At 36.2% G+C, this 18,493-nt stretch overlaps 3 protein-coding genes and 1 pseudogene across 3 annotated transcripts; 1 reads left to right on the forward strand and 3 right to left on the reverse strand.

The window, feature by feature from the left end:
* Nucleotides 1–635: 635 nt before the first annotated feature.
* Nucleotides 636–2,235, reverse strand: LOC102607863 (WRKY DNA-binding transcription factor 70). The gene is made up of 3 exons (XM_006486087.4): nt 1,716–2,235; nt 1,424–1,525; nt 636–1,205 (listed from the first exon to the last, which is right to left on the reverse strand). Exons 1-3 carry the CDS (start codon nt 2,075–2,077, stop codon nt 740–742), a joined length of 930 nt encoding a protein of 309 aa, XP_006486150.1. The 5' UTR covers nt 2,078–2,235; the 3' UTR covers nt 636–739.
* A 7,431-nt stretch (nt 2,236–9,666) lies between these two features.
* On the forward strand, nt 9,667–12,483 carry LOC102607569 (rhodanese-like domain-containing protein 7). Its single transcript, XM_006486086.4, has 5 exons — nt 9,667–10,115; nt 10,484–10,735; nt 10,851–10,949; nt 11,496–11,783; nt 11,874–12,483. Exons 1-5 carry the CDS (start codon nt 9,750–9,752, stop codon nt 12,249–12,251), a joined length of 1,383 nt encoding a protein of 460 aa, XP_006486149.1. The 5' UTR covers nt 9,667–9,749; the 3' UTR covers nt 12,252–12,483.
* Nucleotides 12,484–12,572: 89 nt separating this feature from the next.
* Nucleotides 12,573–15,059, reverse strand: LOC102607271 (uncharacterized; annotated as a pseudogene).
* Nucleotides 15,060–17,817: 2,758 nt separating this feature from the next.
* LOC102606798 (uncharacterized) lies at nt 17,818–18,476 on the reverse strand. Its single transcript, XM_006486085.4, has one exon. It carries the CDS (start codon nt 18,401–18,403, stop codon nt 17,984–17,986), a length of 420 nt encoding a protein of 139 aa, XP_006486148.1. The 5' UTR covers nt 18,404–18,476; the 3' UTR covers nt 17,818–17,983.
* Between the last annotated feature and the right edge of the window lie 17 nt (nt 18,477–18,493).

An 18,493-nucleotide genomic window follows, 5' to 3' on the forward strand; every position in this document is an offset into this window, starting at 1 on the left:
CAAAATAATGATTGTTATTTGTGCTTGATGATCACTTATTTGATAAATCTAGTATTTCAGAATAAAATAATTACTCAAAATCAGAAAAACTAGCTAGTACTTTCCCTGCTTTGAGTACATATATATATATATATACTTCCCCTGAGGTTTGAGCATATTTAACTTAACACAATTCAGAAGCTAACCACAAGATGCCTAACAAAATCTCATCTCACAGAGTTTGCTTTGTGGGCAGATTATAATTTTCATGCTGCAGTGTGATGGATCACATATTAAGAGAAGTATGTGAAAAATACTCTATTTTAACGTTAAAAAAAAAAGTGTCTTATTGTTATTATTATTATTTTGAGATCAGAGTAAAAGAAATGATTGATCATTTTCGAATACACTCACTTTCATGTTCTCCATAGAGTTATTAAATAATCCCAAAGCTTATTTAATTAATTAACCTCCAAAATTACATTCAAAGTGGAGTAGCATTCATGACATTGGAGATAAAATAAAATTATTTTTTTAATTTTAAAAAATTGTCCAGTCGCCTTAAGTTACTTCGCAGTTTTTCTTTTCTTTTTCGTTTTTTTTTTTTCTGTAGTAAAATTTGGAGGCTAATCATAATTAATGTATGGAAATTCAAGAAAAGCAAAAAGGATGGAGTTTTGTTATTCCACAAAAGTAATTATACTAGTGTACAAGGAATGGCCAGTGGGTTAACTGTGCTTAATTGAACTTTACAAGAATCCTAAAAGATTCCGCTGTCATCAAAATGAAACCCATGCTCAAAATCATTGTACATGTCCAAGCTATGAGAAGAGATCATCTTGTTATTGTTACATGAAAACACCATGGCTGCTGCTTCTGGCTCATCAGATGATTGAAAAGAAACAAAATCTTCCCACGCAATTGAATCCAGAGAGGACAAATCTTGATGATCTGTGCTTGTTGTCTCTTCCTTGCATTCTTGTTTGATTTCTTCTGTCGGGATGCTAGACGAGGAACTCACTACAAAAGAACCACCAGTGCTAATAGTACTACCCCAATTAGGCTCAGAACTTTCAGCCACAATTTGTGGGAAGCTGATGATATCTCTGCAGGTATGATGGCCTATGTATGTTGTATCATACATTTGTGGATCATCGTCTCTTCTTTGAACTTGTTTCGTTGCCCGGCAGCCCTGCACATACTTATGCGTACACCTGAAGTAGCTCCTGTAATCAATAACAATAAAGATCTATTCATAGTTAGCCATCAATAGTTAATAACATTCACAAGGCGCTGCTATATACAGAATTACACAAGATAAAAAAATACTCCTCTATCATCAAAAAAAAAAAAAAAAATTACACATAAAATTTATAGCGACTCATTTTTTAATGTGGGAGCATTAGGTTCACTTTCAGTCGCTCACTAGATCATTTCTAATCACCTTGGATGTTTAGTATTGAGGATCTCCTTTTGGCCATATTTTCTCCATGCATGACCATCATTACTGGTTGAAGAAACTACTGTCCATGTTTGCGAATTTTTCCTGCAAACCAAATAATTTTAGTAAGTTTTGTTATTGCAGAAGCCAAATCACGGACCCAACTGCTCAAAATAACAGATCATTGAATAATCAAATAAGTTTACAGCTCATATGAGATTAGGCACTATTTTAGTTACCCACAACCACAAGTAAGTTAATAAAAGAAACAACTTTAATAAAAAGTTAATCTTACTTTCTCTTGTAGCATCCTCTCTTACTGACACTGTCCTTCGCCGCCGGCCTCTTCTTACTCTCCCCGGAATCTTCCGATCTCCGGCGATAGTCATCGGAATTAACATTACAAGAATTCGCCTGCTGCTGCTGATACTTCTCATGATCATCATCACAAGAAGTAGTAACAGTAGTACCGAGCACAGAAAGAGTCTGAGTGAAAGATCTCAAGATCTTCACAACAAGATCCTCAGCCGAAACCAACCCATCTTCTTCAAAGGGCTTTTGAAGGAGAACCTGAAGCTGGTGGGCAAATTTCTTACCCTTCACAAGCTCCTTCGCCATCTTTTCCCTAGATGTTTTCTCTGAACAAAGAGTGCCCATCTTGCTACCTCACCTTTATTTTTTATTTTTTTTTATTATCTTTTTTAACAGTTTCTCTTTTGGGCTTTTTGTGCGTGTAATGGGGATGAATTGATCGATATATATATATGAGTAAGTGGTTTAGATATATGATGCGGTTTTTGTTAAAGATAAAGGTGATGAGGAAAGAGAGAAGCAATAAAGAGGAAGATGTAAGGAAGGAAAAGAAAAGAAAAAAATTCATCCCACATTCATCCTATTGCTTACTAAGCTGTGCTTGCGTTTGCTTGCTGATGCATTGATGATGTTAATTTTGTCCAATTATACGTATAATCGAATATAGATAATATCATTTGGGTCCTTGATTTTTTTTTATAATTTCTCAATTAGAAAGATGAAGACTAAAGAGAAACTCGACCATCCCTATTGAAAGGACTGAAATATCCTCATCGTTTGGTTATATTTATTACTTCTATCATGATGGTTAAGTCCACTAATCCAGTTTTTGATACTTTAAATCAAATCATTTTGAACCTACCGATAGGTAGAATCTTGGCTTTGAGACACATTTGCAGCATATGGAATTTAAACAAAATCTTTGTTTGTAAAAATGTAACTTAGGGAATATGATGTTATTATCCCAATTTATTACTACGTTTGGATAATTTTTGGTGGTGCGCTATGAGTTTGTCTTGTTTTGATATAGGGAGCCTCTAAGTTACATGTATTGTAATTTACACTCATTTTCCTAAACAGTAGGTAGTATGGGGTTCACTCACTATTCATATGAGTGGTATAAATTACAATACACGTAACTTAGCACTTACTTTTGATATAAACTATATAAACGTATACGATTCTCAATTTTAATGCCAATAATCATTTTCATCAAATTAATGGAACAATCGATTTCATAATTTTCATTCTAACAAAATCAAATTGGGAGCTACTTTGAATTGCAACATAGGCTTTTGGAAAATCCAAACAATTTTAATCTCAATAACCGGTTATGTTCATTTAATCGAAATTCAAACATTACGATGGTGATGATGAAAAGGTTTTAAATTAAACTGTTTTTGGTCTAACAATAATATCCTGATGTCCCCATAATCCCAAATACATTCTTATTTATTGGCCAAGTGTGGTGTACTTCTAGAGACTTAACAATTAGACAAAATGAGTATTATTTTCTTTTCTAAATTCAAACTTTATTATAAAATTTTCCAATTGTGTCTTTCTAACGTTATCAAGCGAGATTACAAAATTCAAAGTCAAGCTAAATAAGATGTCCGCAATGCTGATAACAGCAAGATAAGATCTGATATTTTTTTTAAAAAAATTAAATTTTTTTTTTCCTTGCAGCACCAATTCACTTTTCCACACTTTTCATGACCCATTAAAATTTTATTGACGGCAAGAAGCTAAAATTGTCAAAAAGCTAAGAGTAGTGATGATAGGCACCCCTACAAAAAGGCGAAACGGCAGCTGAAATTTGCGTTTTGGACTTTGTAAAAAGCAAACCCAAAACGACTCAATTTTTTTGTCGTTTCAACCGTACACCCAAAAGCCAAAATAATTCAGACCACACAGCTATTAACAATCTCAGCTACCACGAGCAGAGAGCCATATCCACCGTCGCAATCAGCCAACACCGGCGAAAAAACGAGTGCGACCACTGCGGCGGCTTCCTTGCCGGAACAAGCAGCCGCTTCACCGGTGGAGCGAGGAATGGCGGAACATGATTTTTTTTTGGGATTTTTTAAGAGAAAATTGAAACAGTGATTCACTTTGTAAATTTTGAATTGTTACTTAAAAAAAACGTTTTTTTTTTCTTTTTTTGGTATTTTGACAGTGGATAATTAATTTCCCATAGAAAATAGACACAACTTGGACAACGACCGAGGATCTGGCCATGTTTTCCCCGAAGAATTGAAGTATCGTGTCCTAAATCAGGTTCAATGAATCACAACTATCAATGTAAAAATTTGAGTATAATCTAATGCAACTTTAGTTTTAGATTAACTAAATCTAATCCCATTTGGCCTGCTACTTAATCATAATCAAATGTGACATTATTGGAGGTTTACATTATATTAATTTATATGGCCCTGTAGACCAAACTCAACAAACCGAATCTGCAATGTCGTTTTCTTTACAAAATTTTTGAACTACGGAAATGCCACGGTAAAATATATTAACGCTGAGAATCAGAGAGTAATTTTGGTGGAGGGATAAAAAAAAAAATTGAAAAAGAAGTTGGGATTGGATTACTTTTATTACTCAATTTTAATTTGGTATAAATAAAATGAATTTATTTAGCTAGCTTTTCATTTAATGAGATAAAAACTAGAATTTTATCTCAAGTGATTTTAGTAAGTATAAATCTTCCTTTCCGAAAAGTCATACTAAATAACTAATTTAAATGACATCTCATACCGTGTCCTTAATATGTTCCGCCACGTCAGCAATGTGAATAACCTAGAAATGGTACACAGTAAAAACGTCTTCCATGTGTTGAATGTGGAAAGAGCATGTCATATCTATGATCTAACATGTAAACGACAGCATATAGTTTCAACTCCGGAGTAAAATTATTACAATATGTCGGATATAATATGAACGTGTAAATAACTTTTCATACACATTCCATAGGCCTTTATGACATATCATTTATATAACTTTAAATCCTTAATTAACATTGTTCGAGTGAGTCCAATTGATAAAAAATTAAGTTATAATTTTTTTTTTTTTGGATAGAAAAGTCATGCTTTCATTGATTTAAAGTGAAAATAAACACATAACTTTTGATGGCACGTTATTCATCCATACGACAGGTTCTTTGCATCCTACAGCCCGTTTAGCTAAGGAATGGGCATTAGTATTACATATTCTAGAAGTGTGTTGAATCTGAACCTTTTGAAAATCTTTCCTCCTATCTTGAATGCCGGATGCCATCCAACTTCTTCTTGGCAATCTGTTTAAAAAATAACATATGATAAGTCTGCTTCCTTTGCTATTTGCATTCCTCATTCAATGGCTTTAGCTTCTGCAAATGTCATATTATCATAATACTTGGAGCTTTTCGTATAAACTACCACAATCTTACCTCCGGAATCTCTAATTACTGTTCCTAGTCCCGCTCTCTGATTTTCCACATCAATAGCAGGATCTACATTGGCCTTAAATTACCCACAAGGTGGGGGTCTCCACTGATTTTTATTAGAAGGTTTCTCAATTTCTGTGCTTGATCTTCAGTTTAACTCTCTTGAAGGAGTCTATTATTGCTTCTGTTTCGGCCAAGGACAGAAGAGGATTTGACCTTTTTCTTTCAAAAAGAAAACGAGCTATTGCATTCCACGCATGACGCAACCCACTAAATACATACCTGCAATTCTTTATCTGTCTTCCTCAGATTCTACAATGTATTTAAAACAAAACTCATCCTATCTTTGTCCTGAAAAACTGACATGTATTGATCATCAAAATGAGCAAGCGTCCAGATTTTATGAGCTGCCTTACAATCAAATAAGGCATGTGGTATGTTTTCCATACCTTTTCTACATATTTGGCACATGAGTGTTTGTAATTAGGGATGACAATTTGACTCAGCCTGAATTTTGGCTCGATTAACCAATCCAAAATTTTTGGACTTTTTTTGGACTTTGACCCGAATTTTTGGGTCCCATGTTGAGATTGGGGCAAAAATTAAGGTTTGATCAATTTTGGGGTAGGGTTCAAGCCCTAACCGAACTAACTTGACCAAACCTGACCCTAAATTAAAAAAAAATTATGGATTTTTAGGTTTTTGGAGGAAATATATATTTTTTCTTGGTGCAATGCATTATTTATATAGGGAATTTTTTTTTTTGTTGAGTGGTGGAATTGTGTGTTTTTATTTGTATAAGATATTAGTTTTTTTCCCTTTTTTTATGAAAAATTATGGACATATAATGGTTTTAGAACAAAACAATTTTGTTTTTACATCATTGACAAACAATGCAAAATCGGACAAAGCAAAATGAAATTGGACAAATAAAGTAAAATATTTAAGGTAGGGAGAAAGCACTCTGTGGTATTTTTTTTGTGTCGGGCCTTCAATTTCAGTAATCGGGTCAAGCTCGAGCTTGGCTAAACCTGAGCCCAACCCGACCAATTGCCATCCTTATTTGTAATATCTTTTTTCTCCAAATATTTTCAGCAGTAGGTAACATATTTTTTACTACTCTCCACAAAAAAAAATCTTTATCATTTATGGCAATAAGAGGTTTCAAATTATCTTCTACTAACTGAAATACTAACTAGGCAACCCAAGAGGGGGGGTGAATTGGATTTTTAAAAATTATCCTAGGCAAACTACACAACAATTTAATCTAATGCCTTAATAAATTCGAAAATAATAAATTCAATAAAAGCACAATAATAAATGAGTAAGGGAAGAGAAAGCAAACTCAAGGATTTTTACGTGGTTCGGCAATCCCCGCTTACGTCCACGCCTCCAAGCACACCGGGCTTGAGGATTTCACTAAGCTAGCCTCCCAATACTTCAAACGCTTATAATTGACTTCCAAGGTGTCAATGGACTTTTACAACAAGAGATTATCCCCAATCTCTTAACCCAAGTGTATCCCAACACTTACAATCTTTTAACTTGATTTTACAAAAAAGATTACAAATGAATCTCTCTCACACAATGTGTTTGATCTCAAGTGAAAGCTCAATGTGTGAATGAATGAGATGAATACAAAGATTTAAAGCTCAATGAAAGTTGTATTCTTAATATTTTGCTCAATGATGATCGTTGGAAAACTTCTTGTTTGAATTGGATTGAGCTTATTTATAGTTGGAGCTGAAAAACTAGCCGTTATAGACTGTCTGCTAGAAAACGGTTCGCTGTTAACCATTAATGGTTAACCGTTTAGGCTGGTCAAAGTTACCGTTGGGCTAATTTTCAAATAAACGGTTTACTGTTTAGGATTACCCTTTCGCAGTTAAATTCCAGAGACCTGCAAAACAAATTTATTCTAACCGTTCTTACTAAACGGTTCAAGGTTAGCAATCTGGAAATAATCAGTTAACCGTTTTCAGTAAACGGTTCACCGTTATGTTCCAGTAGCATCATTTTAACAATACTATGCAGAACATGCTTTCTGAAAATTATCGGTTAGCCGTTTTAAATAAATGGTTAGCCGTTTGCTACAGTGATTGCTACAATGACATATTTTCTAAATTTACAGTTTGACCCCAAAATTTTATAAAACTATATTATGGCCCAAAACGTTATGAAAGTTTGCAAATAGGTCTGATTTCAGAATTTCTAAGTAATGCTTTGTTAATCCCAAAATTTTCTGAAATTATGGTATAGCCCAAAATGCTATGATACTTTTCAAATAAGTCCTTTACCAAGATTTCAAGCAATACTTGTTTATTTCAAAGTTTTCAAAATTCTTTCAATTAAACCATAAACTTTGAAAAACAACCAATTTCATAAAATCATTTTTCCATTAAATATGAAACATTTATAATGTGAAAATAATGATTTATTTAAAAAGAATAAAAACAATCAATTTCATAAAATCATTTTTCCATTAAATATGAAACATTTATAATGTGAAAATAATGATTTATTTAAAAAGAATGTGAAAATAATGATTTATTTAAAAAGAATATTAAATAATTTGAGCTTAAAAGATTAATCATTCTTAATCTTGTTTGTTATCATCAAAATCAATATTATGGAAACATATGTGTTAACACTAACTACAACAAGTTATTGAACAACAAAGAGTATTTAGAAACTTGATTTTAAGGGTTATTTGGTATCCACTCTTTACAAAGTGTTGACCCTTTTGTATCGTAATGCTACCATATCTCATCTTGGTTTTTGTTCCTCGGAAGTAGTATTTTCGAAGTAGCTTCAGTATCTTTTTTAGAAAAGTGTTGTTTGACCAAGTGTACATTCTATTGATTTTCAAAATTAATCATATCTGCAACAACATCTTTAGGCATCGTCACAACTAAAATAAGCTTAAATTAATCAGGCCTTGGTATCCACCTATCTTTGTAAACCTGAATCTTTCTTCCATTTCCTATCCTCCATCTTGCACCTTGTTGGATAACTTATTTACTCCACAAAGTACTCTTTCACATATAAGATATATTAAATCCAACTGTTGCACCCAAAAAATTAGTTTGTTTAAAGTATCTTGCTTTTACAATCTTGGCTACGAGCGATTCAGGGAACTGCAATAATCTCCACCCTTGCTTGGCCATCACTATTTGATTGAAGCTAGAAAAGTTTCTAAACCCCATGCCTCATTTGCTCTTAGAATAACTTATTCTTTCCCAATGGATACCATTTTATCCTCTTTAAAACCCTACCAAAATCCGGCAACAACTTTCTGAGTATCATTACAAAGGCCCATTGGAAGCTTAAACACACTCATTGCAAATGTTGGTACTGCTTGTGCAACTACCTTAATTAACACTTCTTTACCCCCACTAGAAAAGAGTTTATTATGATAGGTAGAGATCTTGTTTAACACATTCAACTTGACATCATCAAATAAATGCATCTCCTTTCTTCCTATCGTAAAGGGTAGTCCCAAGTGTTTCTCATGCTTGGATATTACTTTTAATTGAAAAAGTGTCTTAATTGTTACCGTTTGACCTTCTGGAACTCTCGCACTAGAGAACATTGAAGACTTTTCAAGGTTAAAAATATGTCCTAAAACTTGAGCATAACGATCAAATAAAACTTTCAATTGCTTGCATTCTTCAATAGATGCTCTTGTAAAAGTCAAACTATAATCTACAAAAGTAAATGGGATATTGTTGTATCTTTGCCAAATCTCAGCCAATGAATCATATTTTTTTTCTCTCAGCCTTCACTAAAGACTATAAAAAGCTTTTTTTTTTTTTGATAAGAAGACTAGAAAAAGCTTTAGCGCATGATAGAAATAGGTATGTAAATTAAGTTATAACTTTATCATGTAGCATATAAAAATTTGTATTCTTTTTTTAACTTTTAGCTTGTTTTTTACTTTCATATAAGGGTTCTTTTAGTATAAAATTACTATATATACATGTAAAGTGAGTTTTCAATCATGGATTTCTAACCATATTAAAATCGGGAATAAGTAAAAAGATAAAAATAAAAAAAATAAAGATTTTAATACACTACATGATAAAATATATTGTATTGGAGTTTGTATTTTGTTATCTTTTAGTTTGTCCCTAACTTTAATATAGTTAAAAACCCCTACTTGCAACTTTTATATATCTGATGATGGTTTCTGCACTTCATTAAAGTGTAGGAATGCTACTCTCTCTCTCATATGTAGACCGTCTCAAGTGCGAATTTTGCACAAATATGTTATGATACCATATGGTGTTATAATATTTCTATTTAATTAATTATTACACCATATAGTGTAATAATAAATCCTTACTCTATATATATATATATATTCTGAATTGATAAATCACTAATAAGAAAAAGTATTTAATATATTAAAAATCTGTATATGAAAATAAAGTAGCTAAATTAATGCAAATGGAGAAACTACATCCTTTTATGAGAATGTTAAGTAGTTGAGGACACAAGTATATAATTATCCAAACAAATTATATTGGTGTGGACCATCCATACCGTAAAGTACCGCTCCGGTGATACAAATTACAAAACTTGGCCTTGATGATCAGGTACAGGTCGCCTCCATTACTGGCGCTGAGAATGCTATCATCTTGCACTTCACATCCAAAACCTAACCCTAACCCTAGATTACACTTTACTCTGAAACCCACCTCACAGAATTCGCAAACCTCTCAATTAATCTCAAACCCTATTAGGATTTCTCAAGCCATGCAAGTTTCTACCAGTTGCTTCACTGGGTCCACTGACCCGACTACCATTTCGGGAAGACCCGTATTAACAAATTCGGTTCCCGAATCGGGCGACCCGAACTCTTCTTCCCTCGTGGTGATCTCATTCTACAAGTTTGCGGATTTTCCTGACCACGCTAATTTGCGAAAGCCATTGAAGCGGCTTTGCGAGGAGCTGGTACTTGTCTAATTTTATTATTTCTTTTTGTTGCATGTTTTTTGTTCGAATGCTGGAGTTCATAATTATGTATTGAATTATACTGTTTTAAGTTGGGGGAAAAAAAGTAAAGGAAGCATCTTAAGTGTACTGAATTAATTGGAATTGGTTGATTTGTTCATATGATCGAATCCAACTATTGCAAGCAAGAATTTATTCTGTCAATTGGTTAAAACAATAGCTTTGTCGAATCAAATTTGGCAAAAGAGTTTAATTTGTCGCTTGATCTTATTATGATTTCATTCTCATTTGGTTTGTACATTGTGAGCTACTGAATTATTTATTGTGCATTATTCTCATACATACCTTACCAAGCTGATACTCCTCAGCGTGTTTCAGGGGGCATCATTCTTGCACCGGAAGGAATCAATGGAAGCATTTGTGGTACCAGGGAGTCGGTGGAAAGAGTTCTTGGGTTCATTCAAAGTGATGAACATTTAAAGGGGCTAAGACAAATAGAGTCTCCTGTCAGTCCTGAGGAGGAGGCTATACATCATGGACACACCAGCAATTCTCCTCTTGCAGCTGGGGAAGATGCTCCCTTCCGATGGGATCATGTGAGGGTTAAGTTGAAGAAAGAGGTATTTCTTAGTTGGCCGATGCCTTGTGGTTTAAAGTAGTGACTTATATCATGGTAACAGAATGTATCAAACTTGTTTTGATGCATTCTATTTTCATTCTCTTCTGTTTATGCAGATTGTTACTCTTGGAATGCCAACTGTAGCACCTATTGAAAGGGTTGGGAAGTACGTGAAGCCCAGAGAATGGAATGCTTTGATTAGTGATCCCGATACAGTGAGTCACTGAAATGCTGTTGTGGCATTTTATTCTTCTCTGTTTCAGTTAATTAGCTTACTCAGCTTTTATTTTTAAAATGAAAGCTAGTTGTTGTTGATATTGAATTTTACAGACACACATAGTTTCCAAGGCCTATTAAAATAGTCTGAGGAGTATTATATAGTCTACTAGTTTTTTTGCAATGGCAATATTCTGAAGTTGCATTTTCTTAATTGTTTCTTTATGCATATATCTTGGCAAAAGTACTTCAAAATAGAACAGGAATTCACTATGAAAGCAGATCTAGAATTTGCAATCTACTTGCAAATGCAACTTGAGTGAATTAAAAATTTCAGGACTTTATCCATACACATAAATATTTGGAAAGGGGTTGGACTATATATTTTTCTTCAAAGTAGGTTGGCTTAGTTATTGACCCGGCAAAAAAACTCCAAAATTAAAAAAAAAAAAAAGATTATATATCTGGGCATAAGAGCTTTTTTTTTTAAAAAAAAAAATTACATGCACCTAATCAGTTCCTGGTGCGATGTTACATGTATTTAGGTGGTGATCGATGTGCGCAATGACTATGAAACTAGAATTGGGAAGTTTAAAGGGGCAGTTGATCCAGTAACCACAGCATTCCGTGAGTTCCCTTCTTGGGTGGAGGATCAGTTCCAGAATGATAAAACTACTCATAAGGAGTCAAAGGTGGAGATAACAGATGAAATCACTGATAAAGAAGTTGGCTCTCCAAAAAAGAGGATGCCCAAGCGGGTTGCAATGTACTGCACAGGAGGAATTCGATGTGAGAAAGCTTCAAGTTTCCTCCTCAGCAAGGGCTTCGAAGAGGTGGATTGTCTATAGAACTACTCCTAATAAAATTATTTTTTGGGACATATTATTAAGGTCGATGATGTGCATCGTGGTTTGATCTTTCAGGTTTATCATTTGGAAGGTGGGATTCTGAAATACCTGGAGGAAGTTCCAAAGAAAGAGAGCCTCTGGGAGGGTGAGTGCTTTGTGTTTGACAAACGAGTATCTGTTAAGCATGGTTTGGTGCAGGGAACTTTCAAGCTTTGCTATGGATGCAAGCAACCGGTGAGTGATGCCGACATGGAATCCCCACTGTGGGAGTATGGAGTTACTTGTCCATACTGTTACTCATCAAAATCTGAAGAAGAGAAAGAGAGGGCTAGAGCACGACAAAGACAATTCGAGACTTGGGGCATTATTGGTGGTCCCGACAAAGGTCGTCGACCAAGATCAAAGCCTGATGGTATAAATAAAAGCTTTACTAAGCTTTCGAATTCATATTAGCTCATCAAATGGTTGAGATATAAGAAAATCAATTTTGATGGATCATTGAGTTTTGAGAATCTCTATATTTCAAATGTTCATTTGATATGTTTACCCTTACTAGGAATTGCATACCTTTTGTGTTTTAGTAAGTTAATGTGCATCTTTGTTGCATTAAACTTCTACAGAGAAATTTTGATGTATGGAAGCAAGAGAGAAATTAGCAGCAAAAGTGGAGCACTAGTAAATTATCGGACATAGTTACACTTTGGATAGCAAAAATATTATCCCTAATATAAATAGTCTCTTTATTTGCGCAAAGTTAAATAAAAGCAAAAACAGCTACTCGGCAGTCTTCTGTTTCTTCCATTTGTAAGCGACTTCAAGTATCTTCGAATTTGTTGCATGCGATTGTGCCTCCTCTGGGAATATGTAGTCAATGTACTCCTCATAGGCAGCTGCCTCCGGACGGACCGGACCAATCTCGAAAATCGGCCTTCTTTTTTTCAGTGTCTTTGGCCATTTAGCCTGAACTAAGCTAACATCACCAAGCTCACTACCAAAACTCTTCTCAATCTTCAACCAACCCTCCAACAACAAGGCCCTTTCTTCTCTTAGATTAGCCCCTGTTGTTCTGAAGTACTCAAGTGCTCTCTCAAAAACCCTTCTTGCTCTCGCAACACATAGCTTCTTTTGCTGAATGCAATCCTCGTCCTCTTCTTTTCCTCCTCCTCCTCCTTCTTCTTCCTTAGATACAAGAGAAGCCTCAAATTGTGCATATCTAATCCACACCCTCAAGTGCTGCGTCCGCTCCAAAAGTCTCTCGTAGAGTGCTCTTACTCTCTCATATTCACCTTGTGATGTTTCAAACTCAATATAAGCCCTCCACAAATCCTCAGGCACGTCCAAAACTTTCTGTCCAATCCCAAGCTCGAAAACAGCTCTGGCCCGCTGAGTTTGACAAACATGTTGCTCGAACTCTGCATATTTCTTCCACGCAAAGCTGCTATCAGGTGCCCACTCCAAGTACTTGTCATAAAGCTTTCGACAACGATCAAGATTCCCCATCCTCATCTCCATCTCAATGTACTTCACAAACACCTTCCCCTTAGGTGCCATCCCAATTGCATTCCCCAAAATCTTCCTGGCACCATTCAAATTCATCTGCCTCAGTTCGAAATTCGCTACCATAATCCATATCTTGCCGAATGAAAACCTCTTGTGAGAGATCAACTTAAGACACCGGCGATAAACCTCCCTCGTCGTCTCCATATCCCTAGCTTCAAGCTCCTCATACAGCGCGTACTCAATCCATAAGTATAAATACCTCGCCCAGTACCTCTTCTCATCCGCTGGCGGCACATTCGCAATGGCGCGCTCGTAAACGTCCCTCACTCTCTCCTTGTTATCCTTAACGCTCTCTTCCAACCGAATGTAATCAAACCACGCATCGTAGCTCATCGGATTCTTCCTCACTTCATCCTCGTACTCGAACCTCTTCTTCGCCGCGATCACGTCTCCAATCTCTTCCCCTCCCCCGCACCGCTTCTCAAACGCCGTGAACTTCCTGTACAACTCTTCAGCTCTTCCTTTCGGGATATGATTCAGTGCGTACTCATATATTGTACACCTCGCCCGCTCTGTCTCCTCTCACCTCTCTTCAAACTCCGCAAACGCAACGAACAGCTTATCAGCCTCTTCGTCCTCGGACAGCTTCTCCACAGCGCGTTCGTACACGCTCCTCTCTTGATTGATTTGTTTGTTTGTCATCTCAAATTCGGCGTATTTAAGCCAGGCTGTTACCGTAGGGTGGCACTGAACGAACCGCTCGTAGATTTGCCTCGCTTGGTTGGTTTCCTTGTACTTGTGCTCGAAGGTGATGTAAGAGAGCCAGATGCTCTCGTCCGGGGCCCACTTCATCCACCGTTCGTATATCTGTCTGGCTGCGGCGACGTTTCCGAGCATATGCTCCATGTGGATGTACTTGTACCAGAGCTGGTCTACACGTGGCAGGAGCTGGACGGCCCAGTCCCACACGTTCCTGGCGTGGTCTATGAACTTGTTCCTCATCTCAAACTCGGCGTAACCAACCCACAGGGAGTGGTCTCTGCAGTCCACCTGGAGCGCGCGTTCCCACACTCTCCTTGCGCGGACGAAGTCATTCTGGGACTCTTCCCACCTCGCGTACTTCTTCCACTCGCCGAGGTCGTCTCGGGCCCGTCCGATTTTGTCTTCGAATCCCTCGCGTGTGCGGAGGCGGTACTCGCCGAGTTCGTCTTCGTCGTTGATTCTCTGCTTCGGCCGACGGATTACTTCTAACACGTGGCGGTCACGTGCTTCTCGGAAGAGCTGCTCGGCTGTAGTCCAAATTGGGTTCGGGGCCTTGTTTTTAACCGGGACTACACGCGGGAGTTGCACTTCGGAGTTCGACGCCATCTATGGCGGGTTCTTGAACGTGCGACGGAGTCTTATTGACAGAGAGAGAAAGTGGAAACAGAGCTCTATATATGTATGTAGGGACTCGTGTGCGGCTCTTTCTGAATCGTCTAATGATTCCTGAAGCCAGGCTGGTTGGTTTATGAGAGAATCCGACACTTAATGGGAAAAGAAATCTCAAAATCCGGTGTTTGATTCCTCGTGGAGAATTGTTTCCTACTTTAAACTGGTTTACTTGATCGACGTGAATTCTTGTCGTTAATATTTTGTTAAATTTATTATTTAAAATTTATATTTATTATATATTATTAATTTTTATTTTATAATTATAAATTTTTTTGAAGTAAGTATTAGTTAAAAGTCCTAAGTGCGTTGGTGGGAAAACTGTTGGGAACGATAGCTTTACCATTTAAACGGGATCCACTTATTTTGTTTTTGTAGATTTATTTTTCAAAAACAAAAAAGTTGGTTGGTCTCATAACGAGATCCACCGGAACTGGTTCGCATGTATGTACATGTCTTTCTCAACTGCCTGTTGGACATAAAGCAATTAGAAAATAGTGAGTTCATTAATTGCTTTTAATTTTGACTATTTCCATAAATTTTCCATTAAAATTTTATGGGCCATCAAAAATTGAATGTCCAGGATGCCATTTGAGCCCATAACAAGGGTGGCCCAAAATTTAGTTTGGTCCAGAACAACATACAGGGTCGGTCCAACCCAAAATGATTCCTGATCTCCACCGTTCCATAAAAAACTAATCCAACGGTGTAAATTGCATCGGAAATTCTTATAAGGCTGCCGAGCATCTCTGTAGAGGAAGAAGGAAAAACGTTGGATTGGTGGTCATTGACATTGGCATTCGACGAACAAAGATTTGGTGCATTAAAAAGCTTGGTTAGGGTTTATAGATCCAAGAAGAAATGGCAGGCGAAGCTTCGATGTTGAAGTTTCTGAAGCCGAAGTCGCGTCTGCAACCCGTAGACGTACAGGCCGCCGCCTTCTGGGGTGTTGCTGCTGTGTCCGGTGCTCTTTACCTCATCCAAGTATTTTCCTTTTCTTTTGTTCATTTCGTTTTACCATTAAATCTTGATTTATTATATTTGTGCTCTTCTTTTTTTCCTCTTTTTCTGACGATTGTAGAGAAGCTATTGATTAAAAATCCGAACTTTATGTCTCTGATCTTATCTTCTGCTGCTTTCACGACACAAAAAGAATTGGTCTTTTCTACTTTGATCCGAATTTTGTTTGGAATTTATATTCTTTTTTTTTTGGAAATTGCTAGTTATATGTTCAGGCTTCCTGTATATGCTTATGAATGATGGTATACATGTAAGCCCTTTTTCTTCTTCTTTTTTTTTTTTTTTTGGTTATTGAATAACGATTAGGATTTGAGCCAATTTTTTACTGCTGTGTCTAATAACTAATCTGGAGAGACTTGCTGTAAGAAATGAGATGGGAAATGCGGGGACTGTTGAATTTGTTGTCATAGTGTCATTGAGCTTCTTTTACCTTTAGAAGTCATTTATTCTCCCTATGGTGATTGGTTCCTTTTTGCAAGAAAATATGTGCTCTATAATAACAGTGGAACTAAGGTAAAAGATGTATTTGTTCCTTCTAAATTAGTAGAAAGCATATAAAAAGTTCGCCGAGGATGTCTTTTTTGTGTTTTGTCTTTTTCACCAGCATAGGAGCACATATGTTATGAGGCATAACTGAAAATAAGAAATTCGAATTAGGGTAGGCATTAAACAAACTGATATCAAATGAATAATTGGAAATTTGGGGATATTACATCGATAATTAAATGGTTTGGCAGCTTGTGTTCACACCAAATTGGTAGAGAGGCAGAGCCAAGTCAGTTATATGCAAACATGTTTCTAATTGCCCTATAGAAATGATGAATGTTTTTAATACATATGTCATGTTTTTGTGTTCATGGATTCTTATGCTATGTTATAGGTTATTTTATGCTTCTTTATTCCTTATACCTTTTTTTGACTGATTTTGTTGATTTTCTTCGTTGAGGTCTTTATATATTTCTAATGATGTCCGCGGTTCTAGTTACATATTGGTGTCTAATCATGTTTTGGAGATTGTTGGTTCAAGTGTTTTAAAATCACTTATGATTTGTTTAGTTTTTTGAAGTTGTTCTTTCCGGTCATTTGGACTTCTTCTTTTGTCTTTTCTTTTTCAAGCAAACATACTTTATGTAATTGGTTGGTTAGTGGTGATATTCTGAAAATGGCTGTTTTGTATTTTGAGAACTTTTGTTTCTGTTGCACAGTTTGGGGAATTTTAGAGGGTTTTCATATCAAAATGCACCCTTTTATTGTCTCTTACAATTGATTAGGTTGACTGGAAATTATGCTAAACATTATGTTTTCTCCTCCCCAGCCATTTGATTGGTTGAAGAAGACCTTTTTGGAGAAGTCTGAAGAAAAATAAAATTGACGTTGACGATCCGGTGAAGCTTTTTGATGTCTGCTTTTGGGTTGTGGATGAGAAGAACATGGACATATTTGTTCTGAAATAATGTAGTTTCATTTTCTACTTCATGTCCTAAGGCCTTTTGGCATTTAACTTTTGAGAATATTTGATTTGCTCAGACCCGCAAGTTTGTGTTAATTTTCATTGAAATTTCTTCGTGAGCATTCTCGCGCCCTTTCTCCTTAAAAAGGAAGTGATAAAATTCTTTTTCTTTCATTGAAATTTTATCCTCCACAATTTATTTATATTTATCCATGCATGGTTTCAATTGTGTTGATTGCGATGCTTTCTCATACAGAGATAATGAAGAACTGACCTTGCCTTAAAGGGGCAGGTTAAATTTTTCACTTACTATTGCCCTGCAATAACTTGGGGAAACTAATTTTGATGAATGTGATTTAAAGTTTGGTTTGGGTATTTTAATTTATGACTCTTTCCGATTGTGTTCATCTGGTTTTTACCTTGCCCGGCAGGGGGTCATTGAATATTCTCATATTCTCAGGCTACGATTTGCTGCTGCTTCTCCAAATTGAGCAAGGAGAAAACGTTTGTTATATACAGAATCTTAGTGTTGTTTTAATGAACTTTGGGCATAATACTGTTTTCTCGTGCGCGTGAAAATGAGAATGCATGATATAGTGGAAAACAGAAAACCATGAATGAAAGAAAAAAAATAGAACACAACCAGAATCACTGAACCAGATGTTTTCATTGTTTATTATCAACATAATTATTTCTGCCACATACAGTTTTATCTTGACTGATAAAAAAATGGCCATGGTGTGTGGGTGGTAACAGTACGACGACCAAATCAAAGTCAAGAAGATTAATGGGATGAGCTGCTAATGCTACGCTCCTTCAGAGCCTGGAAAACTCTGGAACTCTTGTCAAAAATCTGGGCTCTTCTGTTGTAATCAGTAGGTTCTTTTCCTTCGTCATCGCCCATGATAGCTTCTGTTTCCAGGCACTCCAACAATTCCACCATGCCTGTCCTGTCCTTGCATTTTCCTCTCGAAATTTCCATTTTTAGCCACTCTTCCTCTTCCGACTTCATCTCAGCTTCCAGTCGCTTCTCCAATTCCGACACTGACAAAGCCACACACCCAGCGGCCTGCCTATTCTTGCTCTTACATTGCTGCCCAAATTTCAAGCTTCCAGAGGGGTTTCCACACTGTTTCGAAAAGTGTTTGGTCTTGTTCCTAACGAGATTTCGTACATTCGAATAACAAAGAGACGTTGCTTCCATATTCGCCTAGTGGTGTGCTGCTTCTGGCTTTGGTGGGCTTCATATGGAAGCCATTTGGGGGCTCAAAACTTTAACAGCCTTTCATCGGGA

Source organism: Citrus sinensis, chromosome 4 (genome assembly GCF_022201045.2).
Source record: "Citrus sinensis cultivar Valencia sweet orange chromosome 4, DVS_A1.0, whole genome shotgun sequence".
In the NCBI taxonomy this organism is placed as follows: domain Eukaryota; kingdom Viridiplantae; phylum Streptophyta; class Magnoliopsida; order Sapindales; family Rutaceae; genus Citrus; species Citrus sinensis.